This window comes from Colletotrichum aenigma (genome assembly GCF_013390185.1).
Source record: "Colletotrichum aenigma strain Cg56 chromosome Unknown KSG_Cg56_contig01, whole genome shotgun sequence".
NCBI classification, from domain to species: Eukaryota; Fungi; Ascomycota; class Sordariomycetes; order Glomerellales; family Glomerellaceae; genus Colletotrichum; species Colletotrichum aenigma.
Genome location: NW_023500907.1, coordinates 7356750 through 7382873, shown reverse-complemented (window position 1 = coordinate 7382873; position 26124 = coordinate 7356750). Strand labels below are relative to the sequence as shown.

Genomic DNA, 26124 nt, shown 5'->3' with positions numbered 1-26124 from the left:
AGGCGGCGAAAGCGACCGACACTGCAATACATCCTTCTTTTATAGATCCAATGGATTGGCAAGACGCAGGAAAACGCTGAGTACGCACTCATCCGTTAGGGGTTGGAGAGAGGAATAAGATGCGAATCATTATCCGTACAACGGCGAAGAGGGATCTGGCATGGTTGCGTTCGTACCACCCTCTCTCCTGCGAGCAAATATTTGGGTACCCGGCGCGCTCTCCACATCCGGACGATATATCTCGCCGGGAAACACAGAAAACCATGACTGGCGATAGGCAGGGAGAAAAGAGTACAGCATGGAGAGGTTGTCAGCGGGCTCGGCATCGAGTGGAAGGTCGTACTCCACACCGAAAGGTGAGCGGGCCTGAGTCTTCTTCAAAGGCGTCAAGTCTTCAGTGTAAATCTGATTAGGGTCTGTGCCAATGTGGAATTGGCGTGATGGACCGCCTTGTCACCGCCCTTCAGCAGGTGGGCCTTCGCCTCCCCAACTTGAACCTTCGAAGGGAAGAGCTGTCTGTTAGCTAGGAGTCTCTTGTTCAGCGGCATTTTTGTAGGTGCTCATTGCCTGCTTCATCGTGATCTCAAAGACCTTCTCGGGGCCTGAAATGGTGGAGACTGACATGCTGAGCGCAGCAACAGGTTGAACGCGATTATTTTGCATCCATTCGTGTTGATGTTCGCTCGAACGGGAATTCCAGTAATCCAAGCAAGCTGACGCGGGAAGCGACGGGCAGCAATCGACATACTTGTTGCCGCGGTCACCTGTTTGATTGCAGCGAACATATCCCAAGTGTGAGAGTCAAACACTTCAGCTTATCGCTGACGCTTGTCTGACTTGCTGACTCGGCTCAATTTCGAATCGCCGCATCGGGGCTTCAATGTATAACTGAGCTGCGTTGATCTTCGCCTTCTCATCCCCCCGTATTATCGGGTAAGAAGGTGGCCCACTCATCATAACCGGTAAGCAGTGAACTGCTGCTGATTAGGGCCCGGGGCTTGTGCTGAAAGAGTAAATGAATATTCTTCACGAAGCCGAACTCAATAGAGCTCTCGACTTCCGGATGTGATGGCGAGGAGACCATTATGCAAAGCTGCGTTTTCTCACGTGTCCTGCTCAACTTCCGGGATGTGGATGACGTTGCCTGGCACCTACGAGATCGGACAGACATTCGCGGGGCCGAGATCGTATTTGAATTTCCCGTTCATCACGTCAAGCTTCGGGCCCTTCTGATGGGTGATGTTCCTTTCGGGCTCTTTCCACTCAAAGACCTTGGCGATGCCTAGCTTGTTGAACGCCTTGCTCTGACCATGGCTGTCAGAAGTACCGTAAGTACGCAAAGCCACAAATGTTAAATCGCGATTCGAGGCACGGTTCTCTAGACGGTTCCAAATCCTGAAATATAGCGCGTAGACCAAAGCCTTTCGGTGTTGATGCCATATATACCAGCAGAGCAGGAGTATGAACTCAAAAGCTACCAGTGCTAGGTCGTAAATTTCGGTTGTAAGGCCTGGATCTGGGTCTGCCCAGCTGACCTTGTTCAGAACGAGGGTCATCAGCTCCTTGTTGAAGTGGATACCCCCAAGTGCATTGCCACCAGCAGTTGCCGCCACAATGAACATCTTCTCAGCCCCATCGAGGCATGTGTTCCACCTCTTGTACCGCATATGGTCTTGCGGCGTACTTGCGCAACTGACGTAGCAGCACCAGAAGCTATTCCGCCGATGCGTCACAGTCTTGCGTAAGGCTCTGGGTCCGGACTTTCTGCTGACCGGCTGGTGGAGTATGGTCTGCAGGGCCTCCTAAGGTATTGCGAGAGATGGTCTGCTGAGGGAGAGGAAGAGAACTCGGTGACATGACCTCCTACGTCCATGCGAGCGACTTCAACTTCACAGCCTCAACGTCGCGGCCAGCACCACCTTTCTTATCGCTGCCGATCTACCCAACTTGCCACCACTTCAGCTTCACCTGCTGCCTCTGGCTGTACTCAATTGCCTTGTCGCCGAAATCGATGGCCGCGTCGAATACGCTCCGCAATTCGCACGCGTATTGCGATACGCCTCGCCTACAAGAACATGCCCGCCAGTGCGAACGGGGCTCGACGGTTGCATCGAGATTGAACTGTCGAGGCCGAACTGTCGAGGCGGCAACAGGGCGGTAGGCCCTCATATGTGGTAGCACACGGCGAAATCAGAATCTCTTCGCTGTACACTGGATCGCAGCCGCGGCTACGTGCCGAAACCAATGATACAACCATCCTGAGAGACTGACGACGAGACACACAGATGGTAGCTTGAGCGAACGACAGGAATGTCTGGGCTGCCCCGCTGCATAGTGCTCTGGTGATGAGCGATGATGATTCCCATCTTGCTTGTTGCCCACTAAGGCGAATTCATCTTATGAACTTCGAGGGCCCGGGGCGATCTAGCAAGGCTGCCTGCTGGCAGCACATAATATCCACAAGCGCGTTGGAGTTCTCTGGGAATCCGTGGTATTTGGTGTTTTTGTTGTTGTCTTCTCGAGTCCTCTTCGCCTTCCATCTTCACTTCTCAATCTGCACGACAGGGCGAAAAGTCCGAGCCTGTCCGGGTACAATCTGGGCGACAATATCTTCCTTACCAAACGAAAAGTCGCGAATGAAGGTGGTACCAAGGTCAACCACAACGAGTTGAAATATTGGTTGGCTGGTGCCTGCGACAACCTTCATACTTGACCCTTGTCTTCGAGAAAGAGGCGGTCTTGATGAGCAAGTCGGTAATGGCGGGGGCAACCAAGAGCAAAGCAAGAGCTCCGCACTTTGAGCAGCCCAGGCCATTTGCAGAGAGTCTTGACGACCTCTATGTTCCGGTTGTCCATGCTGGTCTGCTGGTCATGCCGGTTGTGGTACGATATCCAGTACCTAGGCTAGCCATTCGTGAGCAATAGGGCATCATGGCTGCGCCTGCGCGAGTATAAGCAGCAGCGAGACATTGATGTGGTGAATTAGTTCCTGCTAAAGACTCGTTGATAGTAGTTGACGATGAAGTGGGCGATATTTCTGGTGGGCCGGCTAGTCTTCGTTGTGTCGACTGGCGATAGCTGAGGCGCCAGAGCTCGATGTTATAACATGGGAACGATGGCGCCAAAGTAATCCGAAGAGGTGGCAAAGAGCTTTTGGTCGACCTATCGAGCTTGACGGATAGCATAACAGAATGATGATGAAGAACCGCAACGAGAGGTGGTACTGGTGGTAGAGTGGGTTGTTTCGGCTTCTGCTCGTCTCGAGCTCTCTGACTGTTGGACGCAAAGCGACAGCAGTGTGACAGACTTGGGGGCTCGCGGCAACCTCAAGATAATCTGCTCGATCATCATGGAAGTGGAAGTGCTCCGCGAGCTACAACTACCGCCGGAATTGGCGCTGGATCTGCATCAGGGCCAGAGCCGCCCCAGAACCCACGTCGCAAGCTTTGCTTTTGCTCGTGCATGAGGATTATAGAATCGCAGCAAACGAATATTCCGCAAAACGCAAGAGGCGCCGTTCGCACTCAGTGTGTGACCATTCCACGTGCCGTCAGACTCTCGTTCGGAACCAAACGCTTGCCCGCCAGGGCCAAATACCGAAGCGCAGATGAGGAGACATTTGTTGCCATCCGCCTTGCGTGAGACTGCGGTGCCTGGAATGATGCTTGTGACACCTTCCGTGACTTGCGCCCTCTAAATGACCTCTATCAGATCAGGCAAGGGAGGTACCAGTTCTCGGCCGACTTCGGAGGTCTAAAATGAAGGAGACAAGGGTTGCCATCGCTAAAGCCAACAGCAGGAAGAAAACCGGGCTTGGAGGATGTGAGATCCATCATCTTCCAAGCCCAAAGGAACTACGTCCGTGTTTCCGTCGCCATCCAGGACTTGTATTCGGCGTCTGTGTTGCAGTCGCGATGGTTCCCGGGACATCTCCCACGTCTTCATCCCGACGCGGCGGGACGACGGGCAGTTAGCCCAGATCTCGCACCTAGGCGGCTTGCGCAGCATTCCAGTCTCGAAACGGCGGCGCTGTCTCCGTTGTCGTATTCTGCGCCTGACACCTTTTGCATCAAAAAGGTGCTGGCGTAGTCGACATCGAAGGAGCTGCCGTCGCACTTTACGCAACAGGAACCTTCGGAGGGTCCAGTCTTTCCAGGATGTTGAAGACTCGTAATGTGGCATCCAGACCGCACGAGATACCAGTCTGAGTGTGTGCGACGAGAGGCCACTTCGATACCTGATCCTCCGCGCCAACGAGAGCGAAGTCCTTGAGCCGCAGCTGAACGCTGTGAAGAGACGAGACCAGCCGCGAAGATGCTGGGAATGAATGCTCCTCATCTCTTTGGGCAGAGGAGTTAACTGATGCTCTCCATCGAGATGATCTAGTCGTCGCCAACCGCAGAGGGGCCCGTCCTCGCGTCATCTGCCTTCTCAGCCGGCAGTCTTCCACTGGCTAAGAAAGAACGTCAAACAGACACAACCCTCGACCAGGCAAACACAGCTCCTATCGCAAAGCAATCGTGTCCTGGCGCCGATGTGTTGGGATTCATGGCCACTCAGCCGCATCGAAAGGCCCGAAGTCAATCAATCCCTGCTCATCAGGTACACGAAGCCGCCCACACAAGCCATCGCGTGGGGATCTTTGAGCTCTCTGATGTGCTCCCTAATCATGTAACGGGATGGAGTACCCGAGGCAAAGGGCGCCACAGGACAGTCTATGAGCAATCCAAATGTCAGCGAGGCTTTCTTTCTAGATACGGGAAAGTCTGGGCTATCTCAAGCATACTCACACGCAGAAGGGGAAATTGTTATCCGCCCACCAGAAACTACATGCAGGTTTGTGGATGTCTGCATGTCTGTCGATGTCTTGGGTGGTGTAACGGAACGATCTCTGAAGCATTGTCTGGATGACCCAAGAGTGCCCGCGACCTATCTGCGCAACCTCGTTCATCAAGTTGACGACCTGTTGCACCAGGCGGTACAAAGTGATCCATGTAACGCCGACCCAGTGTAATGGTGTCGGCATGTGGTTCCGCGCCGAGGCCCATTGTACTCGATGGGCAATAAGACCACCGCCAAAGACACAACCATGCTGTCATCAGCATTGAGAGACTACATGTCTCTCAATTCCCGTTCGGCGACGAACCGACGGAAATCGTTCCCGCCTTCTATCGCCGACAGAGCCCAGGAAGATGGCATGGACCTTCGCATCAATGAGACGGCATATGACCGTGCTTGTCTCCCGAGGCCATCATTCCACTGTTCAGCTCGTGCTCAGAACCCCCATCTTTGGGGAGTGGGCCGCTGCCGCGCAAAGTCAGGCGAATGCGAAGTCTGAGGCGACGTACGGGAGCTTGACGACCCACCGCTGCCTGTGAACGTACTAGTGGGTGCTCATCAGACCGCCGCAGCTCGTTCCTGCGAGAAAATCGAGTCAGAGAACTTCCCAAGAACGGCAAGATGGGACGTATTTACAAGGGTTGGCGGGCGTAGCATGTGATGAGACGACTTGCTCGTCGGCTGCATTATGCCTGAGACGAATTAGCCTGAGTGTGACATGATAGGAGGAAGTGGCTTACAGTACTAGGCATCTTCGCGGAACGACGCGGAGACTGGTAGGCGCCCGGCGAGGAGAGCGGTGATACACACCACATCTGCTTCAAATCCCACCGGAGATAGACCCAGCCCACGATGACCAAAATCAGCATCGTCAATCCTCTGCCCTTCCGGCGCCTAGTTCCTGCCCTAACTATGGTTGGGCCCGGGGAGGCGACAACGAGTGGGGAAAGTTGCAGCTGGACGGAGACAACAAAGCACGCAGTGTGGAGGTAGCTTGACATCACCGCAGCCTCAACTCCAGGACTGACGAGATAAGGCCGATTCATAGGCCGACATAATGATGGGGAAGAAAGCCACCGCGTTGAATAAACCGGAAGCGATATGTAGAGGAACGAGGGTGTCAAACGTAAGAAGATATCGTCATCTGAGAAGCCGCCTGTTTAGAGAAAGCCATGAGGTGTCGGCGATACAAAAAAAAATGAAAGTACAGAGACGACCGAGGGTCTACCCTCAGCGCGTCGGAGGCACCAGGCCTGACGAGAGAAGAGGGAAAAGAAAGAATGAAAGTTCAGGGGACGAATTTTCGCGGGGGTGCGAGGGGTGTTGGGTGATTCGAGCCAAGAGCTCGATCTTGCCCTGTCTCTCCCCCTACCATCCAGACAAGGCTGGCGGTGATGAAGCGAGATGCGGCTTCCCGCAACGCCAGGAATCACCAGGAAGATGCGTCCCATCGAGCCGTGAAAGGGGTGACTTCAGCCCCGTCGGCAAGACCGAACCATGCGTGGCTGTTTCTGTGATGACATCTCCACTGACACATGCATCCTCCCGAACCAATATCCAGAACTGGACATGATCTCAGATCCTTCACCAAACAAACGGATGGCCAACCTTACTTGCATCTACCAACCATCAATAGATATGCTCTAAGATGAACGTCAAGACAGTAACGGCCAGCCAAACCCGTATCTCTCGACGACAAAATCATGAATAAGCTCGGAATCCTTAATCCGTGCCGTCCTTGGACCTTGCCAGGATGGCCCAGGTCACGGAACAAGAGTGGATGTCCGGTCGGAGCGGAGGTGGGGGCCGCCAATGCGTCCTCCCGGCCTCCACCTCCATCACTTCCGGATAAGCTCCCGCCTCGTTCAGATGCCAAGAGCGGTTCAAAACACGAGATCGACACTTGCTTGTCAGGGCTGCCACATATGTGTTGGAAGGAGGGAAGCGGGAGGGTTGCCTTACTGCGTGCGTCAGGGCAAAAAGCCTAGCCTTGGTAATTTCGGCGGAAACCAAACTGCGACAAAGCGATGGGCACCCGTCCCCGCAGATACTTCTCTATTGTGATGGCCCTCGGCCTGGCTACCTAACTACCCCTTCATCCATCAGTCTAGAGATCTGAGTTCTGCCACCTGAATCTCCTAAACGATGGAAAACCCAACTAGACGTTCTAGGCAGCCAGACATCCCGACTGCCTGCGCGACCAAGCTGCTCCTGGGGCGTGCCACTCAACTTCATTAACTCAGCAAACCGCCTTTTCTGCGATGCTTGCGGTCGCCTGCGCAAGTCACCCCGAAATAAAAGTCTGTAGCTTGCGACAAACCGACTAAATCTTCCCAGACTTTGCCCATTTTCCACCAAAAAAACGCCAGTAAACCGAGCTTCTCCGAGCTCATGAGACCAGAACCAAGGGTATCTCCACCATTTTCATCGCAAAATGACAACCACTCCGATCTGTGCAACAGACCATTACTCAATCTCCGAATCCGCCATTGCCGGTACATCGGGCGACTCGTATGCGTCCCAAGCCTGCTCAATAATAGAACTGTGAAGCGTTAGCCATGTTCATTATCAATTATGGCATAGCATTTACGTACGCATCAATCTTCACTTGCGGAATCCCCTTCTTGCGGCAGAAGGCCAAAAACCGCTTCTTGGTACGTTGCCGCTTGAACTCGACGAGAAGGTCACCTCGTGGCTTGCCGTCCGCCGAAACCACGACGCCGGGCTTGCACCGTATCAGGACCTTCACGGTATCGGCAGCCCACATGATCTCTTGCATGGTTTCGAGCTCCAAATGGAAGTTGATCGGCTTGGCGTAGATGCCCCATGTGGCAGATTCGCCCTCGGCAAGGACCTGGTGCTCAAAAACGAGCTCGCCATCGTCAGGAATCCAGTGCCAGTACTGCGTTACACCAGTACCAACGGTGTTCAGACGAGACTTGATGCGGTTGAGGGCCCAGTCGTGTTTACCAATTCTGTCACTACTGAATTCGTCAACATCGGTGAAGCCCTCGTAGGCGAGATCCGGATCCTTGGGGTTGCCCTGAACTCTTCCAGCCTTCAGTTTCTTCCTCGCAAGATCCGGCGTCGGCGGCGCGCTACGCTCCGATTCGTCGTTCTTGATTATCGGCTGTGTGTTTTGGGGTGTAGGCGTCGGCGCGAGAGGCCGCTGTGGCGACGGGCCGGGGAATTCCTCGCTGATGAACATTTTGCGTTTCTTGGCGTTTGGAGTGGCCTTGGCCGAATTCGGGGAGTCTCTAGGCGTCATTTTCATGCCCGACGGTCTGCCGATGCTCTTCTTGCCGTTCGCCTTTCGCAAGTCATCGTACTTGCGATCGTGGTAAAAGTCGTGGATGGTCTTGGACAAGCTGAAATCAGAGCCGCTCTCCGTGAGGATCTCATGCAGGCGCTGGCGAAGCCACTCCAGCGGAGTGATGTCGAGTGTTCCGAATGTTTCCAAGCACTTCAAGGTGTCGGCCAGGCGAAACAGAGTGTCGTAGTTCACCAGCTTGGTCGTGACATACTTCTTGGACAAAAGCTGGTACGGGCTGATTTCTCCGTCCTTCAGGAAGCTCATGATGGTGCCGCCCCTGTTAACCTGTCGGCCTAACTGGAATTTCATGCCCTTCTGGCCGGTTCGTAAGGCGTTGTCCAACTTCACCTGCCAACTCTCGAGACTAGCTTGGATCAGGGGCGGTATCTCAGGCCACGACTGGTCCCAGTATGGGTGGCTGGGGTCAATCCTCTCGATAGGCACGCCTTCCATACACTCAGGGTGCGTGTACACCTTGCCATCGTGCTTGAGGACGAGATTGGCTCGGGTGATTGGTGTGTGGTCTTCCTCCGTATCATCTGCGATGGTCGATCCCTCGCCGGTGCTCTTGTCCCTAGAAACAGGTCGACTGGACATGGGTGTGGCCGTGCCGTTGAAGCTCTCATCTCGGGTGCTGATGACTTTGGCGTGCTGTGCGGTCGGAGGTGCCTGGTCTACAGCTTGACCATCAGCCTGCTTGCGTCTCTCCCAGTAAGAATTAGCGCAAGATCCAAGCCCTTGCACGATGGTGCAATCTGAAAAGGGGCCTCCGCCTTGGACGCATACGGCGCATCGCCTTCCGTCCGTTTGCTGGTCCCCAATGGCCTGGATCATAACGGCGGTCCAGAGATCCTTGTCCTCATGGATTCGCCTCAGATCCTGCTCCGTGAACATAACACCAGGACGCAGCTGCACCGCTCGCTTGGGGCTCTTGTCGAGAAGGGCGCCCGCGGCTCCATGAACGGGAATGCGGTGAACAGGTCCGATACGCTGGCCCGAAGCGTCCATGATCATAGTCACCGGCTGGTCTGGTGGGTTGGCGGAAGGTGGCAGGCCGTTATTGCTGAGGAGGTGGTCTCCATTAGTGGTCACTCCGTTGACACCATTGGGTTTGGTGCCGTTCATGACGTCGCTCGTGTGTGCAAGGCGTACGGTCTCGGAATCGCGCCGGGGAGCAGCAAGGGCGGCAGCGGCGATCCTAGCACGATTCTCGTCCTCTCTTTGGCGGTGTTGTGCGAAATAGGCCTGCATATGTTGAACTCTGGCTTCTCGATCCGTTTGCAGCTTCTGACGGTCCTCTTGGAAGGTCATGGTGAGTTCCTCCAACCCGCCGTGCTCTCTCTTGATGGCCTGGTTCACCTCCAACATGCGCCTCCCAAGATCCCTCTTTTCCATGGTCAGGGCGGCTAGGCGCATGCGAAGAGGCTCAGACTTGGCCATGAAGTTACTGTTATGCTGTTCATCTTCAGCCTCGTGAGATAGCAGCAGGGTCTGCCAATAGTTATCTTCGTCTTGGCGGGACGGCCCACTGCCGTCACCGGTGTCGAAGTGCATGATGAAGATGCCTCTGTGGCAGGCGCAGTGAGATGAGAGCCCCTGCTCAGACTGGTGAAATGCGGGTGAGGGGCGGGACGACTGTGCGGTTCATTCAAAGTAAAGTCTCGTGGGGGCGGTGAAATTTTGTCGGAAGCAGACGAGACAATGTGCAGATGGACTACTCCAGCTCGCAGGGGCGGTCGGTACGGACAATGTTGGAGTTTCGCATTAAGACGAGAGGTGTGGTGGTGAGCCGAATTAGAGTGCAGCGGCTCCGGGGATGCAGCAGCCGAAGATGTCGCGTGCGTCGATCAATCCGCTTCACGTCGAGCGCGGTTCCGGTACCCTGCCACGAAATGCGGGCTTCCAGCGTCCAAGAATACCTGCCTAGGTGTGTTCCAGGACGGGGAAGGCAGCGGGAACGAGGAGGAGGACAACGGGAGACGGGAGACGGCGGGGACGGGGGACGTGAAGACGGCGCGATGTCTGTGGCGACACTGGCTGGTATGGTGAGATTCGCCGAGAGATAGGATTGCCCGGGATGTGGGCGATGCGTCAAGCGGCGTCAGTATTGGCGCGAGAGAAATGCAGTTGCAGCTGCAGATGTAGCGTGGAGGTAAGGTTGGGTTGGGTTGGGTTGGTTGGAGGTGTACGCAGTAGTAATTATGGTATGGTATGGTGTGAGTGGAAGGTAAAGTACGGATAGACAGGAAGGTACTAGTGTGCCTCCTACCTAAAGTAAGGAAAGGAAGGTAAGGTAGTGCAGCGGAAGAGTGGATGTCGGGTGTTGAAAATTGAGCCGACTAGCTGAGGTAGATAGGTAGTGAGCGTTTTCGTAAGGTAAAGGTAGGTATGCAGATAGATAGACGGGTTTTGGTCGGGTTGGGGTGGCAGGCAAAGTGCAGGGGATGACCACGAAGGAAACCTCCTCAATGTCTTTCCCTTCAGGAGGTTGTCGAAATGGATTGGCTGCTGCTGATGCTGCTTGGTCCAGGCTGAGTGATTGATGAGCACGGTTGTTTGAATGGAGAACGGCAATGCAAAGACAGGAGCGACCGTGGGGGCCTTCAATGCGGCGGCAACCTAAGTGACGGGATGGGGGATAGGAATGCGCGTCTCTAGGTCTGGTATCCGTAAGACAGGTCGGGTGCAAAGGACGGGCGATTGACTGTTGCTGGTGCCGATGGATGGTTCAATCGGTAATGTAGACGACGAGCGGGCAAGAGCGGGCGGCGGGCTGCTTGATGCTGCTGCTGCTTGATGCTGCTGCTGGCGCAATCCAACAATCTGCCAAATCTGCCAAATCGGCGCGACGGAATATCGCGTGTTTGCACGTGATTTCGCGCAAGATGAGCAAGACCCTGTAACGCCTAGGCTCCCTTGATGCTTGCTTGCTTGGTTGGGGTAAGATAGGTATTCGTAACGGAAACGCACAAGGGAAGAGGTTCCAGAGATGAGGTAGCACTAAGCTATCAACTGTGGGACGGCAAGCGGACGCCGGCGGAGTTCAGTGAGTCCGGCCGGATACGATAAGGTCGGATACCTGACGCCAAGTTCCAAGTTCCCTTATGCGGCGACGAGACACCTTACAGCAGAGGCCCTGGAGGATAGAGGATAGAAGGGGGAGGAAGAGAGTGAGAAGGGGAGAGGCCACCAGGCGGAGACAAACTGGACTGTGGTGCCAGAAAGGAAGAAAATGCACCCAGAGACGAGAGACATTAATTAAAAATCGGAAACAATAGAGGGGAGCAGGACACAAAAAAAAAAAAAAAAAAAAAAGTCCAACAAAGGGGAAGCCCAACCGGCCAAACGCACCAGATTGAGTGAAGTACCTTTTACCAGACCCAACCTAACCACATCATCTCACCTTTCTCGATCTCATCTCATCCCAACTACCTACCTCCGTAACATAGTACTTGCGTACATACCCGCCGTACTGGGCTAATTAGATAGTCTTGCTTGTCAATGTTGCAGGCCCAAACCTGTTATCCGCCGGCCATTGAGAAGCACCTAACTTACACGCCTTCCCTGCCAAAGTTCAATAGGACTGTCGTGCTCTGCAATAGGGCGCGTGGAGCTTAATTGCTTTGCATACAAGGTATGGTACTAAATAGGTTGATTGCGTGCAGTTTGCAACGCAAGGCGAGGTGGCTGACCTGGCCTGGCCTGGCCTGACACGAGGTAAGGTAAGCTTGTCACATTGTCCTGCTCGGACCAGCTGCGCATAAACTACTAAGTCCATTGACTTCCAACCAAAGGAGGTAAGGTATGGATAGAATTTCGGTTACTGCACCACCTAGTCCATCCGTCATTCTGCCTAAGGTATTCCTAAGCCATCCCATCCCCTTAGGTTGGTTACCTTCCCGTTACCTCCCGCCAACTGTCCCGTTGGCTGCTAAGAGGGGGGCATACTTAGTGCACTAAGTGCCATCACAGCCGCTGCAAACGCAAAATGCTTTAGGGGTTGCTTATCCGTCCTCACCTAAGGTATCAATAGGTGCTCGCCAGCACACGTGATTCGCGCAGAGTGCGAGCAAACCCCCTTAGCTTCAGACTAGCGCATCTCGATAACAGACCCGATGCTCCCGATAACGAACCTCCTCCACACCTTCCAGTCCCCTCCAGTCCCTCCTTCGGTGTACCAGCCGGCAATGATGCAACGCCGCCGCCCGCAGTGTCGGCTGCTTCTCTCGGAGCTCTCCGCATCACAATTCCCAGTACTACCTTGCAACATTTCCACGCTCGAATCGACGACTACTTGGGGAAGGAGACTCAAGCTTGTCGTGTCGCTGAATCCGAGAGCCTCGTTAACTTCGGTGTCGTGGCATGCCCTTCCAGCTGAATAAGGTTCAATCAATGATGGCAAGAGACTCCTTAACAAAAACTAAATTCAGCATTACTTACTTCATGTACTGGAATTTCTATTTCAATCCATCCTATCTGAAACCTTAAAATCAATATCCCTCCCGTGGCTGTTTTTGCCCATATATTGCGTCCTGATTTCTCATCATGTCCGACTGAGCGAACTCGAGTATCGAATCGACTTGCCAAACTAGACACATCAAGCCATCTTCTGCGATCTCGACGACCAGATGAACCAGAAGGGGAAAAATCCTTCGCGGCCACATCTCGGGCGTAATACACATTTTGTAACACCGCAAGTTTCTCATATCTCAATGGAATTAGACTATGTACTATGGATAACCGCTGGCATCAATACCTGTAAACGTTATTAACCCTCCTCCTCTTGTCATCCCAGACGGCCCCGCATCGGCCGTCTGTGGGCGCTGAAACTCAAAAAACGGCCGTGAGTGCTGCACCGACCCGACCTGGAAAGACAGTTTTTCCCAAACGCCGATCCGACCCAATGCGATAGTGAAATTGTCGTCATCTGTGCCCTACTTCATCTTGATAGTCTTCCCTCACTCAGTATCGGCCCGAGTGTCTCGCCGGAGACGGGGAGTACGAGTGGTCATAGCCGCTAGCCTGGCTAACATGACCATACGGATCGTCGTACACAGTCGCGCGACGGTCCTCCTCGGGCAGCAGCTCCTTGACTTCCCAGTTGTTCATCCTAGTGCCGACTGAGAATTCGAGGTCCTCTCGCGTGATCGAGTCCCAGTACTTGTAAACCATCATAACGCCCAAGAGGTTGCAAATCGTAGCGAAGAAGAGGCCGTCGAGGTAGTGGCTGATGGCGGTGCAAATCTGTGTGCTGACGGCATACAGAATGACCTGGCCGACAACGAAGAAGAAGACACCAAAGGCAATGTCACCCAACGGCCAGCGGTCCTGCAGGGTTCTAACGACAAGAAGAATCTGGAGGGCGACGTAGACGAAAAGCTCGATGGCGTTGAGCAGGTAGAGTACGACGAACAGTCCGACGGTGTTGGTGGGGCCGAGGCCTGCCCAAGACTTGAAGGTCGCAAGCGAAACCAGGAAACAGATGGCAAATGCTACGACGCAGCATACACGGAGAAGCCAGATGGAAAGCGGGGTGCCGTCTTCGTACAGCTGGAATCCAACAAAGCCGTTGATCAACAAGCAAGTGACGAGGGCCGACGTCAAGCCGTTTTGGACTGACACGAAGTACGGGTACGGAGCCGAGCCCGGGGGAACCACGCCGGCGTCAAGGCAGAGTGAGATGAAACTGAGGAGCATGTACAGGTAGAAGAAGGTGAGAATTTCCTTGCGACCTGTGATATCAAGTCAGCGGGGGTTTGGGTCGCGGGGTATCGTCAAGCTCAGAGGTAACTCACCAACAGCAGTGAATTTGCCGCGAATGTGCAGAATCATGACAACGGTCATGAGGAGAGCAACGATGTGCATAGCGCTGGCAGCACCTTCGAAGATGATGGTGTTCGCTAGTTCGATATTGCGGGCATAGCAGTCGGGCTCGATACCGACGCCGCTCGTCACGGAGGTGACGGGGCCGATGGATGCGCACAACGGCAGCGGGGCCATGTGGCAGATGTTGGTGAAGTCGCCGAAGCCAGACATGTTGGGCTATCTGGCCGCGGTACGGCGACGTCGATGGGTTTGGGTCAAGTTGGGGAGATTCGAGTCGTTGCTCGCAGACGGATGGGCGCGAGAGAGACCAAGGTTGTCAAGAGACTGCTGATGGCGGCTCGACAGGGGGCAGCGAAAGTAATCTGGGTATGGATGGCTGAAGTGGTTCGAGATGATGGGGATGCGTCGTCGCGAACGAAGGAGACGATGGCGCGGGTATTCGCGTACTGGGGGAGTGAATATTCGATGGACGGCAAGGGATGTCGTCGGGGTATCGGTTCGTAGTCGTCGTACGGAAGGGGACAAGAAGAATGCGGGACGTTGGTCAGGGACAAGACGTGAAGCGATCGGTAGATGGCGACGGTGACGGTGACGGTGACGGTCGGAGATGGAGATGGAGATGGAGACTTGGAATGACGGCGGCGAGTGGACGGCGACGATGGTCGGAGCGAGAGTGCGGGAACGAACGACTGGGCAGCGACCGATTCAAGATGAGGCTTGATGAGGTTTGAGTGCCCGGGGTGGTTGGCAGCGAGGGTGCGGTTGCTGTCCGACGAGCAGAGAAGCTGACGCTTGACGGGGACGTTGGAGCAGCGTTGCCGTGGAAAAAGGGAGGAAAGAGCCCACTCAGGAGCAAGATCAAGGCAGGCACATTCAATGTTCCAGTGGAGGGCGGGCAGGTAGCGCCTCCCCGGTTGGCTAGCCGTTCTTGGTGGTTGGTGGTTGGTGGCTGGTCGAGGTGGATGCAAGGCAAAGCAGGTGCACTGCAGAAAAGGAAGGGGCAGGGGCTGCAGCCAGCTGAGGGACGTGGACCACGGCCATCAACCATCCACCATCCACCATCGAATTCCTGCTGGAAGAAGCGCCTTCCCTGAAGTTCCTGCCACTTTCTGAGTCCAGCCCAGCCCGCTCCCGCTGCTTCCTCTTCTTTTTTTTTTTCTTTCTCTTTTTCCTTACCCCTTCCCCCTGACCGTTCTGGTCCCTTCCATTGGCCGACGCCTCTCCTTCCGCCCCCAATATCCAATAAAAGCGTCGCTTCGTGTTTTTTGCATCTCCACCGTTTCGGCAAATTGGCCCATTCAAGCACCGTTACCCCTGGCTACTTTGATTTAGCGACAGCAAATCTTCCCCGCTAGCTCGAACATGAGGCCAGGGTAGCGAATTAGTTTAGTTTAGTTTAATATAGGGGTCTTTTAGTTAGTATTAATTTAGTATAAAGTTAGCTAAGTTAGTATTGGTTTAGTATAAAATCTCTTAAGTAATTATTAATTTAGTTTAGTTTAGTTTAGTATTAGCTAAATACTAGAATAATGAATAAAAATAAGTAAAAATAAGTAAAAACAGATAAAAATAAAAACTAAACTTCTTTTAAACTAGTAAATCTATTTATAGAATACTTAAAAATCAAATAGAATATCAAAATATTATTATATAAAATAAAATAAAATATAATTTAATTTTAAAAATATACATTTAGTTACATTAAAACTTAAACTATATAAAATATATAACTATTAATTGATAAAGAATTATTTTAAAACTCTTTAGTATTTTTAGTATTTTAGTTAGTATTAATATTAGTTTAATGTCCTAAAGGAAAAGTAATACTAAAATATACTAATACTAAATTAGTACTCTAGAAATTGTACTTTAGTATACTAAACTAATACTAACTAAAAAAAAATACTAAACACTACGTAATAATTTCGCCACCCTGCACGAGGCCCCGTCGCCCCGTCCAACGCCTGAACACGGTCCGCCGGTTGACTGTCACTGTCGCGTCCAGCTGTTTCCAGCTGTCGCATCCAGTCGCACCTCAGTTTCTGCTTAACGCCGTGACGTGACGCTATTCGTATTCATATTATCTGTAGTATTTCTACTCATTCTTTCTCCTAGTCTCAAACACCATATCCTCAGCCTCGGTCTTGTCTTGATTGCTCGCCTCAAGATTGCCCATGGTGAGGTTCACCAATGTGCTGGGCTCCGCAGCAGAAGCTTTCGAAACGGTAAAACCATGCAGAGAACAGCAAACTCCCGCTGTCAATGACGTGGGCACTGTTCTCCCCGCAGTCGTCCAGTCAACCGTCGCATGATTTCGTCCAAACTCGCAAAACTCTCCTGATGCTCCCATCCTGGGGCTGGGAGGTGTGCTCTCCGTTCGTGTCTTCAACTCGTTACTGAGTCGTTTCCATCAAACCACGTCACTTGCAACAATCAACCTGTCCTTCTGTTACCCCCAGCAGAGGCGGTGGACAAGTCGCCGCGCTTAATAACTAAGCGAAATCGTGGACGAAACACCAGCTAACATAAAGCAACTACTGCATGTACTGCGATGCTATTGAGCGAATGTCGAGGCAACCCCGTATCAGCCTTGTATGACGTCCGCCGCAAGTCGTCAGTCAGCATTCACGCAACGCGTAGGGCTGACGGCAATCTTTAGCTGTACATTTCCTCCAAGTTTGGTGCCTTTCAAAACGTCAATGGGACCAAATAATTATTTCAGTATTCTTTAAACGGAATGCTATCCTCAGTCCGTAATACAACGGCGTGGCACCAGTGCTCGGGCGTCATTCAACACTACAATCTCTTTGAACCACCAAGTGGAAATAAGCGGCGCCACAGCTTAGACATGGACACATTACTCATTATTGATCTAACGGGTAGGAATACGACTAAACATGCTGCCTCACGCACGCAGAGCCGCATAGACTCGGATTGACCTCAGCTCGACCTCGAAGCGCCCTTAAAGCGGATATGCATCACCAACTTCTTGTTCCCGTCAGCTTCTTGCCTTCTGGCTTCTCCTTGTTTGTCTTCTTGCTCTTCTTCCCGTCTTCCCTCTTGCCCTCGTAAAACCTATCATAGCATCCGCTGCAACTAACAGGACGGAACCGTACCCTCGTATGCTCCGACCCCGTGAAGCACTCTACCCAGGGCAGCGTCTTCAACATCTCCAGGTGCGACGTGTAGATGTGACCCTCGAACCGCCACGGGCCTGGGCAGTTTGCGAGCTCGTCGGCACTCCACGAGCACTGCAGGTTCTGATGCGTAAGAAACCGCACAGCCATCCCAAAAGTCCACGCGCAGAAGAAGTTGTCTTTGACGAGACACACCGGCGTGCTCTTTTGAGCCATCCTTGCCTTTAACTCTTCGGCGTCGTAGCCCATCCAGTCTGCCGTGCCGAGTACATGTAATGAGTGCAAAGCTTGCGACAACGCGCCCTGTTGCGAGCCTATCGAGTCCGGCGCAAGACGCCAGCCCATCATGCCGAGCATGTACGTTTCTTTGCAGTTCTGCGCGGCATACTGGGCCATCTTCTCTTCGCCCGTGACACAGCGCGCAGTGAGCCCCTCAAACGACCTACGGAGAATCTGCACCGCGTTGACGGCCCGGTGGACGCGGTGCCACTCCACGATGCCCAGCAACTTTAACACCCCCTTGAACGATGGAGACACGTCTTCCTTCAGATGCCGTCTTCTCGTCGCCTCGATGAACCGCCCCGTGAGATTTGTGAACTCAAACAGCGCGTCTGCGGTGCGGGCCAGACAGCCTGCGATGTCCGGGTTTGTGATTCTGTCGACGCCGCCGCCTCCTTGGATTCGCTGCCAGAATATCCCGCCCATGGTGGCAGCGAGCCTCTTCGCTGCGGCGCGGCAGTCCGTCTGCATCCTTCGGACCATGCACTCCTCCGCCATGGTGCCGTGCGCGACGAAGCACCGCGGCCGCTGGAGGTCGATGTCGACGATCCAGGAGCCGCCACGGTACGACATGCCCCTCGCCCGCTTTTTGATCTTGACTATGGGCTCGGTGTCGACGAGGTGGGGCCCGCGGTGGTCTACTTTGCCGCGGTCGCCGTCGGGAAGCGGTACCCAGAAGGCGTCGTCGGACAGCGGTCCCTCGGGGAGGTAGAACCTCGTCTTGTCGAGAGTGAAGGTCGACCGAGGTGCTTCGGCGGCCTTGAAGATCGAAGTCATGGCCTCGTTGTGTGAGGACATGTCGACCAACTCAATGTCCTCGGTAGTTTGAGATACAGAAGACGACGAGAAGGGATCGCGGGCCATGGCTGCGGCTATTTCTTCGAGGGGATATCTTTTCATCTTTGCGGATGGTGTGGGATGTTAAGCTCGCGATGTTTGGGCGTTCTCAGCGTTGAAGGTATTAACGAAAGGATGGCAGTATGCCAAACTTCGCCCCTCCTCTGGCTTGATAAATATCCCAGGGAAGCCATCTACGAAGACCATTAAAAGATTCAACGGGTTGTTGGCTGTGCCATACCATCTCCGAAACGCAACCTCTGTGATGGAACGTTGGAGAGGGATAAGAGAAAGAGGTCGTTCTTACCTGACCTTGGCTTTCGCCAGTAACTCTGTGGGTGATAAAGTCTCGGCGAATGGGATCCCACGATTCACGTTCTGCTACTGTCAATCTTGACATGGAGAAGTTGACCTCTTGCTGCCTGAACTTTAACTAGACAACACAAGGTACTCTCACCGCAAATACACTGGAAAGAAACATGGTCCGATTTACAGAGCTGGCAACCAAGTCAGTGGTTTCCAGATTCTCTCAAACTAACCTATTTGCTAACCACTTAAAAAGACACACAGTAAGGATGCGGATTGGAATCAAAGATAAATTCATGACTGCTGAGGCGACCTTGGATATCCAATCTGGCGACCAGTATCGTTCATTTCACAACTTAGACTTCCACCATTGGCAACCAACCGCCAATGTGGCTTAGGCTGGGCTGAGCCTTCTTCAAGACGAAAGTGTTCATAAAGGCACTCAATGGAGGAGAAAAGTCATGAGCGTAGTCCGCACATCCACATCCGTCAGCTTTCAAGTTACCTAAGGTAATATGCAGATGTACAGAGGAGCATGAAATCTTTGATATCCAGGAGTTATGTCTCTAGATTTCAGAAGGTCTTGGAACTTTGGAAGGTTGCCCATTATCGGTTAGTTCTCATTGTGAAATTTGACTTCGTAATCTAAGCGGTTGTCATTGACTAATGAACATGTAGCGCACATGAAAGGGTCGTTGTCTTTTCGACAACTGTCTAGCTGTGTCCCGCTGAGGCAAGGAGCCAGGTCCTCAGCTTGTCGTCACAAAAAAGACGACACAGCCTTTTTCACCACTGCGATATTGTACGAGACACCACATACAGGAACCTGACTACGGGATTCCGGGAGAGCTGACGTCGTGGAGTTCTTTTCTCGCAAGACTTGGTTTTCTTATATCGAGGTCGTATTATGCTGTCACTTTCGTCTTGCACTTCCTCCTAAATGTTTTCCTGGATCATCTATATGTCTTCCCGGGGCATTGACAGCAAGTTCATGGCGGAACGGAGGGCCGGTCAAGAACATGATGTCCATATGTTACCACCAAGCATGTATTGGCAGTGCGATCTTTCCTCTTGGACGGAGCTTCACAAGCTAAGTGCTCCTGGGTATGCAGACAGCATCAAGGTATGGTTGCGGCCGGGCCAAAGCCGACATTTCAAGTGTCTGTCTGTCTGAGTGAAATGATAAATATCCAACGCAGCCTGCGTCGTTAGCTTGGCCGGATTTTTGCAGTCACAGTGACCACGATGATCACAGATCAACCATATCTCTACACATGTCTAGGGATGCACCGTGACGCTGTAGGCTGCGCTGCAATGCTTGGATGTTGGCGGTAGGCACGTCAACGCTCAGGCTGGTCCACACGAGCAACATCTCCAAATCACTCTCGTCGGTCACATCAAGTCGAAGAAACCCTTTTGGGCACGACCAAAACAAATCACTATGGAAACGTCAATGGGACTAGATATGCGAGGCCTCGAGTCCATACTCATCACAGGCCAACGGCCGAGACCGCAGTTGCGGATGGCGCGCAACGTCCGGGCAAGACCGTCAAAAAGCAATATGCGTCTACGACACCGCCTCGTCTTCGTCAGAGACAGTGTGGGTTCTCCCTCAGAACCCCACGGAGCATCAGGAGAAGACACAACGGCAACAAAGCCCCAACCACTACAGATCGGGGGCCACCTGAAGTTTGTTCGATTTGGACAAGACAAAACCACCGCCCTCCAACAACAACCAACACAACCCGCGGATTGCGGACCGCCGGCCGGAGGAGCGTCGTCTCACTCACTCAGGGTCGGCGGCAGCGGGCAGGCGGGTCCCAGCGGACAATAGGTGTGCGGATAGTCGGATCAGCGCGGGGCCAAAAACCGGGAGGGTACAGCAGCGACGAGATACCACGGACAGTGCCATTGGAGCCCTTTCTGTTGCCTCCGACCGGCGGTGGATAATCAAGCCCAGCATCATCACCTTTTGTAGAGCCGATGTGTGATATTCCTGAACCGCTGCGGTACTCATCGCTGGACGCTTCCTCCGTCATACTGGGGATGAAGGTTAGCCATGACAGCGCGAGCAACTAGAAAGAAAAGGAGAGCGCGCGCCAACTTCCTCTCACGGTGGCGCTGTAGCGATCGGCGGGCAGCGAAGTGAGCCAAATGAAGTAAGGAAGTCCGAAATGTGTGCCTGTAAATCCCTACTTTCGTCATAAGCCACCATGTCTCCGTCTATTTCTGCCTTCCTTGCACGAATAGATTGAGAGGGCCAGGAACTGGGGGGGGGCAGGCCTCGTATGCGGCGTCAAGAGGCTAAACCGCTCGAGGCATCAATTTAGCGACGGCGTTTGCTGCCACCGCCGCCGCTACTGCTACTACCTCTGAGGCTTTGCTCCGCAGGCATAGCGCAGCAGAACAGTCCCACTGTGAAGCGACTGATGATTGAGTTTTGGTGGCCAGTTGGTGTTCAGTTCCAGGAGCCTGAACCCGGAACCTGGAGAGGCAGAGAATGGCGGCGTTGGCCCCTGGAGACCGCCCGGAATGATAGGGGCCGTCCTAACAATGGCCAATGTCTCCCTACCAAACGAGGGCTGCAGCGAGGGTGGCAGCATGATAATCCGCAGCAAAGAGCAAACAGCTGAATAGAGACGGGCGTTCCGGGGGTGGAGGATGATGCGAGTCATCCGAACAAGAAAGAAGGCCTGCGAAGCGGACTCGCGCCATTGTCACCGGTAGCTGCCAGCCCGTCGTCGTCGTCGTCGTCGGATAACATAATGAGCAGTTCACAGGGGAGAGCACTGTAAAGAAGACGTCGACAGTGGAGTTCTCCTTCTTCGACCCAACAGATTTTGCCATACCATGAGGAGTTGATTATCAGCTCTCTCCACCACCCAAGGCCGTTAGCTCTTCTGATACCGGTATGTCCGGCTTGTCGAACGTAAGGTATCAAACAAATGCGACTGGGCAGCTGAGACGAATCCGGGCCGTGGTAAATCAAATTCGCAACAAGCACGAACCGACAAAGGCTCCCATAGACTGGAAATCGGGATCATAACCGATCAACCAAGAATCCCGTCGGCCATGCAGCACAAGACCCCCAGGACCAGGCGACATTTGACGAGGAGCGAGTGAGCTGCGACTGCGGAGTTCCCAACGGCAAGCACCATTGCATACTGCCGGTGATACAGCGGTGGTGCCAGATGGACCGACCGGTGCCTCGGTGTACCAGACGCGAGGAGTCAGAATTTCAGCGTTCGCTATTGCGCGTCAGGCGAGACAGTTAGCACCTGGGACCCCCTCCTTGATCATCTTTGCCGTCACCCGTGCTGCCCCCGGGGCGGGAGCGAGCGGGGAGCAAGGATGGGGCAAAAAAAAGACCAGATGATTAACACGCTACCAAGCCTAGCCTGACTGCTTCATTGCCAGGCGTGCCACGCTCGTTGAAATAAGCCACTGCATCCAGAATCAAATAGACGCTCTTGGTGGATACAATAAAAGTCTACTCTCTGTTTCTCGATGGTGATGTCTGTCGAGCTATGATGGCGGCCCCGAGTCAGGCCATGAATGTAAAATGCCAGCTTGGCGCCTGCGCTCAGCTCTGCCTCACGCTGCGCGTTGGCGGTGTCTCTGAGGAATGCCGGAATTTCTTTGACCGAACGCGGGTAACACTCGGCGTCCATAATGTAAATTCGCTATGCGGCTTGGGTGCACCGGCATGTTAACTTGCTATGCAACGGGCGAAAATGGGGAAACCTATCGTAACCCGGCTGCAGTATTATCGTGTTTCGTCGGTGGCAGTTGTCATGCTCAGGGTGAGGGCATCAGTTGGTTAGTGATACACGGCATGTCACTAAGACGTTAAATATGGCTCGTCGATGCGAAAGACAGAGCCCCGGCCCGGTTGCACAGGGGGCAGCGGGTTGTTTGTACACAAGCGCATCGGTGGAAGAAACGGACGCGTCTGACAAGCTGAGATATGATGCCGGATTGAAGGCTAAATCACGTCGATGTTGGACAACAAATGGCGGAGCTTGAAACCGGGCGACTGCTGTGGATTTCGGTAGTAGCTGCGCGGATGCACGGAAGTAGGTCTTGGAGATCGGCGAGACGTAAGCGCAGAGCAAGGCGCAGGGGAGTGATGATGATGACTGATGCAGAGAGGAGCAGAAGCAAAAGCAAGCAGGCGACTGACTCCGTGCCATGCAGCTGGAGCCTAGGGGAACATGGAAGGGAAAGGTGGTGGTTCTCCGTTGTCGTTGGTTGGACGGATAGAGATCCAGAAGGCGTCCGAGCCCACGATGGAGGAGGAGGAGGAGGGCGTGGAGGGGTTGAGGGGTTGAGGGATGGCGCCTCGAGGGGTTTGAGTAGTACGGATAACCGTGGAAGACGATGACGAGGCCGTGAAGCGACGGCACGGCGCAGTCCAAGGAGCTGCTGCAGGAGGGAGGCAGTCAGGGCTTTGAGGTGTCGTCCCCTATTTCCTGTCCAAGGCTTTGGGGCAACTGGCAACTCTAATTGAGGCAGAGAGGTCTTGGACACGAGACACGACACGCCCCAAGTTGGAGATGGAGTGGCAATCGGACAGGTTGCCGTCCCGTTCGTAGGCGAGCTGGTCCGTGGTTTTCTGGACGACACACGACCAAAGCGAAGTAATAAGCCGGTAATGGTATGGATGCTGTGCTTTGTGGTTGCGTTGGGCGTTGCAATTTGCAGCTGTGTGCTCTTTGTGTGTTATGTACGAGCTTGCTGTTCGCTCCGGGCCGGGATGCGAAACGGACATGGGGTCCGGAGTCTAGCTTTGTTGTAACGGATGGTGGTTGACGAGGGCGACAAGGACGAGCTGATGGAGGTGTGGAAATGGGAATGGATGCGGGACGTGATGATGATGGCAAGGGAATGAGAGAAGGGGAGGGATGGCTTGACTTGGGTTAGGTTACCTTTTGGGTTGGGTTGGGTTGGGTTGGTGATGACTGAAAATCCATGTGTGAGCAACTGCAGGTGTGATGGCGATGGCGTCCACTCCGTTTCGGATTCCGTCCCCTCCGGTGAAAACGGAAAGACTGGACCTGATGGATGTTGCCCGTCTTACGTGATGCATCGCAGACTGGAGGCAGGCACCTTCTGGACTTGGGGGCACCTTCACTGGGGAACCTCGGTACGTATACAGTGCGACAAGCATCAGAGGCAGGCAGGCAAGGCAGGCAGGCAGGAAAGAAGGAAGGACGCTGGTGGCAGTTGCCAGCCCAGTGGAAGCCGCGCCCCAGCACAGCAAGGGAAGAAGGACCCACGCAACTTTTGGGAAGGTACCTACCTACCTAGGCAGGTTGGTATCATCTTCGACTTCCACCTCAACCCTCAACCTCAATCCTCGAAATTTCGATCCGACATCTTCCTTGCCCTCCAAAACCACCATGACGACCACCAGGCCCAGCCAGAATGTCTTACAAAGTCGAACCGCTGCACGGAAGAAGCCAAACGCAAATCCAAATGCAAATCCTACGGAAGCCACTAACAGAACCGAACCTTGCTTGCCTGCAACACAACACCACAATTGCCGCCTTTCCCACCTTCAAAATCAAGCTGCCACAATGCAACCATGACCGCTGTCCCCCGAATCTCCACGCAGCTGCCATTTACAGCGCTTCCACGCGTCTCCTTGGGCCCGACATTTGCCCTTCCTCGCCCATCGGTCAGCAGGCCATCCGATCAGCAGGCCCCAGCGTCCATGTTTGCAACCCTTTTTTCCCCCAGGGACAAGGAACAACTACAATTCTATGCAGTACTTCATCAGAGTCGAGACACGATCGCTGTCGACGTCCAATATCCCGTGCCTACTGCCGATCCGTCCCTGTTCTCTCTGCGGAGAGTCTCCGAACCGCTCGCTACGCTACGCCGCCAGCCCCTGCGGCCTCGCCAGTACTCGTACCGCACCGCCAGTGTTTCCTACCAAAAGGCTTGACGGGACCAACAACCTTCGTTACTTTTGCTTCCTCATGCCATGCAACTGCCAGCCCTTTGTCTTACACATGACGCACCAGTATCAGCACCAGCATCAGCACCACCTCAACTACGAAAGCTCCATTCCCTGAGCCTGTTCATATCTGCTTCAGGCCAGGGAAACCGCCCGAGGCATTCAAGGAGGAGCCACCGACAAAACACCCAACCTTGATCCCCCACGGCAATCTACTTTTGACATCCATCGTCGTCTCGACCTGTCCTCCTCAATCTCCACCATTCCGTGGACACACCGCACAACATGATGTTACCACCTTGAACGGACAGCCTGGGTCTCTCTTGCCGTGTTGCCAGCGCCTGACAAGAGGCATGGAGCTAGATGAGGCGCTGGCGATCACTGTTCAGGTTCGGTTTCAACCTTGGAACTCGATCACTTCATCTTCCTGCACTGTGCAGAACCAATGGCCATCCACAAATGCACTTGCTGCAGCTGTCGTTGTCAAGCATCTACATGCTTGTAGGGGAGCCCGACTGTGCTGTCTGTCCAACTGCATCTCCCAAGTCCAAGACATCATAAGCCACAGCTTCCTCTTTTGGCTGTAGGATGCGGCGCTGCTAGAGTTGTCAGCATTATGGGACTTTAGCCCTGGCTTCAGGATACTGTCGGGGAGCCTGCAAACAGTGCCAAATATTGCAACCTAAAACCGCACCACCGGGCCATCCCTCTATGCCACCTGTCGTATGGCTGTTCACTCCCGATTGCGACACCCCCCAATTCCGCTACATTGCCAGAGGCCGGAGCTGGGCACGCACTGTATGACACTTTTCTTAGGACCAACATCACAACTGTTGAGACGGTCTGCAACCCCCTCGAAAGCCCTGGTTGCATGCCTCATGTCGGACCACATACCGTCTAGACGGAACTCCTCAACGCCGCTCATTTGCTGCCCGTCCCGCCAACCGGCTGAATTCATGCTGCCACATACCGCCTAGCCTTGAGTCCTTGACTCAATGAGCAGTCGGGTCCTGCGGCGAGGCGCATGGAGCATTATCACATCCTGAGAAATCATCAGTCCCTCGTTCCTCGGATAAAGCATGCTACCTCCGGGCAAGAGACTCGATCAGGGCGCTCGCTGGTTGACCCCTTTACCTTCGCGAAATAGTACACAGAATTCGAGAGTCTCAGTTCATTGCACACCACAGAGAGCCAACGGCGTCTGCCCTGGCAGAGTCAATGACTTCCGAGGCAAAAAGACATCTTGTCTCCCTCCGTCAGCAAGAGCCCGCAGCAAATGGCAAGATGCGACAAATAGGCACACACCCGCTGCTGCCGTTGTCCTATGTCGCACACACACACACTCTCTCTCTGAGTGCGCCCCAGGCCCTTGAGATAGGGACTGTAGGGTATCTGCGGATCTTTCCAGGCTATTATAGCTGTGTCTCAACACAGGACTTCCCTTGTGATCCATAGCCAGATCGTGGTCTGCTCAGCGCACCATCAAGCCTTAGCTGGTCCATTCCCGCTCGCCTCTTGGTGACTTCTACGGCCAGGCGCGCCTATGTCCAGGGCTAAACAAGACCCTCTTCGTCGTTCTCGGGCTCTCAGCACAGCGAGAATGCAGCATCCCGGTCTTGCGACGA

General features: G+C 53.8%; 4 protein-coding genes across 4 annotated transcripts; all 4 read right to left on the bottom strand.

The window, feature by feature from the left end:
* Positions 1 to 4584: 4584 nt before the first annotated feature.
* Positions 4585 to 4854, bottom strand: CGCA056_v001946 (uncharacterized protein; the record flags this gene model as incomplete). The annotated part of the gene is made up of 2 exons (XM_037317205.1): positions 4585 to 4715; positions 4791 to 4854. The coding sequence occupies 2 exons, from the start codon at positions 4852 to 4854 to the stop codon at positions 4585 to 4587; spliced, it is 195 nt and encodes a 64-aa protein (XP_037185339.1).
* Positions 4855 to 7305: 2451 nt separating this feature from the next.
* On the bottom strand, positions 7306 to 9706 carry CGCA056_v001945 (uncharacterized protein; the record flags this gene model as incomplete). Its single annotated transcript, XM_037317204.1, has 2 exons — positions 7306 to 7381; positions 7434 to 9706. 2 exons carry the CDS (start codon positions 9704 to 9706, stop codon positions 7306 to 7308), a joined length of 2349 nt encoding a protein of 782 aa, XP_037185196.1.
* A 3408-nt stretch (positions 9707 to 13114) lies between these two features.
* Positions 13115 to 14188, bottom strand: chs7 (Chitin synthase export chaperone; the record flags this gene model as incomplete). The annotated part of the gene is made up of 2 exons (XM_037317203.1): positions 13115 to 13884; positions 13948 to 14188. 2 exons carry the CDS (start codon positions 14186 to 14188, stop codon positions 13115 to 13117), a joined length of 1011 nt encoding a protein of 336 aa, XP_037185197.1.
* A 2768-nt stretch (positions 14189 to 16956) lies between these two features.
* CGCA056_v001943 (uncharacterized protein) lies at positions 16957 to 18258 on the bottom strand (the record flags this gene model as incomplete). The annotated part of the gene is made up of 1 exon (XM_037317202.1): positions 16957 to 18258. One exon carries the CDS (start codon positions 18256 to 18258, stop codon positions 16957 to 16959), a length of 1302 nt encoding a protein of 433 aa, XP_037185202.1.
* Positions 18259 to 26124: the final 7866 nt, after the last annotated feature.